At 33.4% G+C, this 4,527-nt stretch overlaps 1 protein-coding gene across 1 annotated transcript; it reads left to right on the top strand.

The window, feature by feature from the left end:
* Positions 1 to 589: 589 nt before the first annotated feature.
* On the top strand, positions 590 to 2,438 carry LOC110722497. The gene is made up of 4 exons (XM_021901765.1): positions 590 to 717; positions 796 to 1,423; positions 1,516 to 1,908; positions 2,046 to 2,438. Exons 1-4 carry the CDS (start codon positions 590 to 592, stop codon positions 2,436 to 2,438), a joined length of 1,542 nt encoding a protein of 513 aa, XP_021757457.1.
* The last annotated feature ends 2,089 nt before the right edge of the window (positions 2,439 to 4,527 follow it).

Below are 4,527 nucleotides of genomic sequence, written 5' to 3'. Positions count from 1 at the left end.
AAAAAAAAAAATAAAATAAAATTGTGCAAACATTGTCTAGTTTTTACTCAATCATATTGAGACCAATTACTACTATATATACATGATACATCTACATATATATCCATCTATCAATTGGTATGGTATTGCAATGGAATTGCATTTCTTAATGGTTAATCAAATAAATTAGCTAGTATAAGATGATATTTAATATTAAGTTAGTTAGTTAGTTGGTTATAACTAACCATTGTATAAATAGGCTTGTCAGAACATCATTTATTGGTACATTTTCATTTTACTCTTTTACATAAATATAATCCTACAGATTCTCTCTCCAAATTTCCTTCTATTTTCTATATGGTATCGGAGCTTTTAATCTCAGCTGAGATTAGGGTTTGCGTTTTTTTCATTGATCGATTCCTCTGTTTTCTGGAATTGGTTTTCTGAAATTCGATTGCGAAGTTTCTTCGATTTTTTTTTGATTGAAACTTCTTGCGTATCTTGAATTTCTCGGTGATTTTTTTTATTGAGGATTTCTTGAAGTTAGGGTTCATCTTCGATTGTACTTCGATCTTGAAGTTGTTTGAAGTTTTTACTTGAAGCTGTTTTAATGGCGGCTGAAGAAGCTCAGGTTCGTAATAATGGTGGCAATCAGACTACTGGAGGTAATCTTGATCCCTTTTTCATTGCTTCGTCTGATAATCCGATTTCTTCTTTAGTTGCTGTTCAATTTTCTGGGCAAAATTTTATTCGATGGAGTAGAAGTGTAAAACGTGTTTTAGTTGCTAAGAATAAGGAAGGCTTTATTACTTGAAGTTTGAAGGAACCTGATGTTAGTCATAGTGATTATCATAGATGGAAGAGAGCTGACTATATGGTAGTTAGTTGGATTTTGAGTTCTATGAGTGCTGAATTAGCTGATGATTTTGCATATATTGATTCTGCTATTGAACTGTGGTCTGAATTGCATGAGAGATTTGGTCAGTCTAATGGTCCTTTGGTGTATCAATTGAAGAAGGAGATTGATGCTTTGAAACAAGAAAATCTAAGTATTATTGCTTATTATTGCAAGATTAAGAAATTATGGGATGAATTGCAGAGTTTGAGAGCTTTTCCTACCTGTACTTGTGGAGCTCTTACTAGGTGTACTTGTCAATTTCTGAAGAAATTAGCTGATCTTGAAGGAGAAGATCGTTTGATGCAGTTTTTACTTGGACTTAATAGTGGTTTTGATTCAACTATTACTAATATTCTGTCTATGGATCCTTTGCCAACTATTAATCGTGCCTTCTCAATTACTCAACAAATTGAGAAACAAAAGGAAGTCAGTGGTTCTGTGGAACATGTTACTGAGTCTAGTGCAATGGCTGCACGGAGAATGATAAGGAATGGTGTGCAGAAGTTTGGTCAGAATTATTCTAAGACTGGAAGAAGGAGAAATTCAGTAAGAGATGTGATCATTGTAAAGAGACAGGACATACTATTGATTCTTGTTTCAAAATTCATGGTTATCCTGATTGGTATAATGCTATAAAGGGTAGTAAAAGAGTTGGAGGACAGTCCAATGGGCAAAGGTTTGCTGCAAATGTTCATGCTAGTCAAGATGCTGATTCTCCTCTTGATTCTGATGGTAACATTGATAATTCTAGGATCAGTTCAGATTTGCTGAGTGCTATTTGTCAAGAAGTAATGAAGACTATGAAAGGGAAGCAGTCAGTTGGTGAAACTAGATCAACTTTTGCTAACTTTGCAGGTAATGATTCTCTTACTTGTGCTGTTAGTAAAACTGGTGAAAATTGTTTGTGGATTGTTGATTCTGGTGCTTTTGATCATATGGTATTTGATGAAAGAATGTTTGTGTGTAAGATGTTTCTTGATAAACCTATTAGAGTTGTTTTGCCTGATGGAACATACAAGTTTGTTAAAATGGTGGGTGATGTGTGTTTGAATGGGAATCTGACATTAAAAGATGTTATGCTTGTTGATGGATTTAAGCATCAATAGGTAGACTCATTGATCAGCCTGGAGTAAAGGTTTTCTTTACTGGAAATGGGTGTTATTTTCAGGACCCTTCTAATGAGGAGATGGTTGGACATGGTAGAAGACAGAATGGTCTGTATTATTTCACTAAGGAGGTGACAGAGAAGACTGAAGCTGCAGGTAGTGTTTTTAATGAGAACAATGCAGTTTGTTGTAATAGTGTTGGTAATAAACAGATCTCTGTTTTGCCAAATAAGACTGCTACTGGTGACATTAGTAAGGAGAATAAGGTTAGCTTGGATGTTTTACATGCTAGATTGGGACATGTATCCTTGTCCAAGATGAAACAATTACATGTTTGTGACTGTACTGGTTTAAAGGAATATAATTGTGCTGTTTGTTTCAATGCAAAGCAACATAAATTTCCTTTTCATGTTAGCACTAGTAGAGCTGATGCAGTGTTTGATCTTTACATATAGATCTATGGGGTCCTTATAGGGTTAAGGCCTTGAATGGTGCTTCTTACTTTCTCACTATTTTAGATGATCACAGCAGGGTGACTTGGACATCTTTGTTACATAATAAGATGCAAGTGGTGAACGTTGTTAGTGATTTTTTGTCTATTTAGTTTCAGCATCTCAGTCAGTTTATGCATGCCCCAAGGACTCCTCATCTGAGAGCTGTTTTGCATGTTTTAAGGTACCTTAAAAGGGTACAATGAATTCTGGTCTTTGGTATTATGCTAATTCAGACTTGGAGATGAAAGGTTATAGTGATGCAGACTGGGGTGGATGTCAATTTAGCAGCAGATCTTTAAGTGCTTACACTGTGTTTCTTGGTTCTTGTCTGGTTTCATGGAAAACCAAAAAGCAGAGGAGTGTAAGCAAGTCTTCTGCTGAATCTGAATACAGGAGTATGTCTGTTACTAACAGTGAAATGGAATGGCTTCATGATTTGCTGGAAGACTTACAGGTGAAGATTGAGTTACCTGTAACTTTGTCCTGTGATAATACTTCAGCAGAACATTTAGCTCAAAATCCCATGTTTCATGAGAAAACGAAACATCTTAAAAGGGATATGCATTATGTGAGGGATCTGGTAGAAGCTGGTTTTCTGAAGACTGAACATGTTTCTACTGAATATCAGCTAGCAGATTTGTTAACTAAGTCTCTTGCTGTAAATAGACATGACTTTCTTTGTTCCAAGCTTGGACTACAAAATAAAGTCCAGCTTGAAGGGGGAGTAAAAGATGATATTTAATATTAAGTTAGTTAGTTAGTTGGTTATAACTAACCATTGTATAAATAGGCTTGTCAGAACATCATTTATTGGTACATTTTCATTTTACTCTTTTACATAAATATAATCCTACAGATTCTCTCTCCAAATTTCCTTCTATTTTCTATAGCTAGCGTTGCGACAGAGCCAAGGAGGGGATGGGGTAGGCCATGCATGGCCTCCCGACCCTCCCCCTTAGCTTACTTTTTAAACAAATTTTGCAAATTGTTACTAATTATTCACCATAAGAAATAGTTATTGGGCTTTAGGATTTATAAAAGAATTTTCATTTTTTATTAGTATTAAGCTTTGTAATAAGAAAAAGATTAAAAATATATTTTCAAACTTGGCCCTTCATATCCAAAAGAATTTGGCCTTAGTGAAAAAAAAATTAATATCAAACTTGGCCATCCTAATATATATATATATATATATATATATATATATATATATATATATATATATATATATATATATATATATATATATTTTCTTCTGATTCCGCCACTGGTTGCGATGTTTTAGTAGGCTTACCATAAGTGGTGAGCTACCAATGACTATGTGAAAAGATCTTGGCTTAATAATTTTGGGTTAATGAGTCTTTGATCTTAGGCAGCAATGAGCTAGTCAGAGTTTGGGCAATATTGAATCTCAGATGCTGGATCTCAGACTTGGAAGTCTAAGTTTAGAATGCGTTTCACCCGTCAAAAATGTGGCAAGCTCGTCTCATTGCACCCAAACTTTTACTTGTTGACCTACTGTCTTACCTAATACTCCCTAGCCTCTGTCCGAGAATAACAATTATGTTGGACTTTTTTCATTATTCATATAATTGCTTTGACTATAGTTTTTTTTATTAACGTACTATTAACGTAGCAACAATATATTTTATCATAAAATATGTTATCAGATACATATTGGTATAAAGTTTCATTATATAACTTTTTATTTTTTTTAAAAAAATTTCATTAATATCTACTTATTGTCAAATTACTAAACCGGTGTAAAATTTCATAGAAGTTTCATCCTCATATGACCTTTATTTGTTCCCATTATTAGTACCCTACTACCATCATATATGCATCATTAGTAAAATTACTAGATATCAGTAAATCCATTTATACATAAAAAAAAATAGTAAAAGAAACCAACAAAAATAAGTGGTATATATCCATAATATTAAAAACACCTTATTATCATGTCAAAATCAAATAAAATCTTATCTTAGTTTGAGAATAACTTGTAAACATAAACTATATTGGATAGCCTATCTTGTCTCTAGTTGATCAA

This window comes from Chenopodium quinoa, unplaced genomic scaffold, assembly GCF_001683475.1.
Source record: "Chenopodium quinoa cultivar QQ74 unplaced genomic scaffold, ASM168347v1, whole genome shotgun sequence".
Taxonomy (NCBI): Eukaryota; Viridiplantae; Streptophyta; class Magnoliopsida; order Caryophyllales; family Amaranthaceae; genus Chenopodium; species Chenopodium quinoa.
This window is presented reverse-complemented; position numbering and strand designations above follow the sequence as displayed.

What these genes read in the sequence shown, in the direction of transcription:
- LOC110722497 (XM_021901765.1), top strand. Translation starts at nt 590, where the DNA reads ATGGCGGCTGAAGAAGCTCAGGTTCGTAATAATGGTGGCAATCAGACT. An exon ending in GTTGCTGTTCAATTTTCTGG is followed by an intron (nt 718 to 795) that starts GCAAAATTTTAT and finishes TATTACTTGAAG; the next exon opens with TTTGAAGGAACCTGATGTTA. An exon ending in CTGGAAGAAGGAGAAATTCA is followed by an intron (nt 1,424 to 1,515) that starts GTAAGAGATGTG and finishes AATGCTATAAAG; the next exon opens with GGTAGTAAAAGAGTTGGAGG.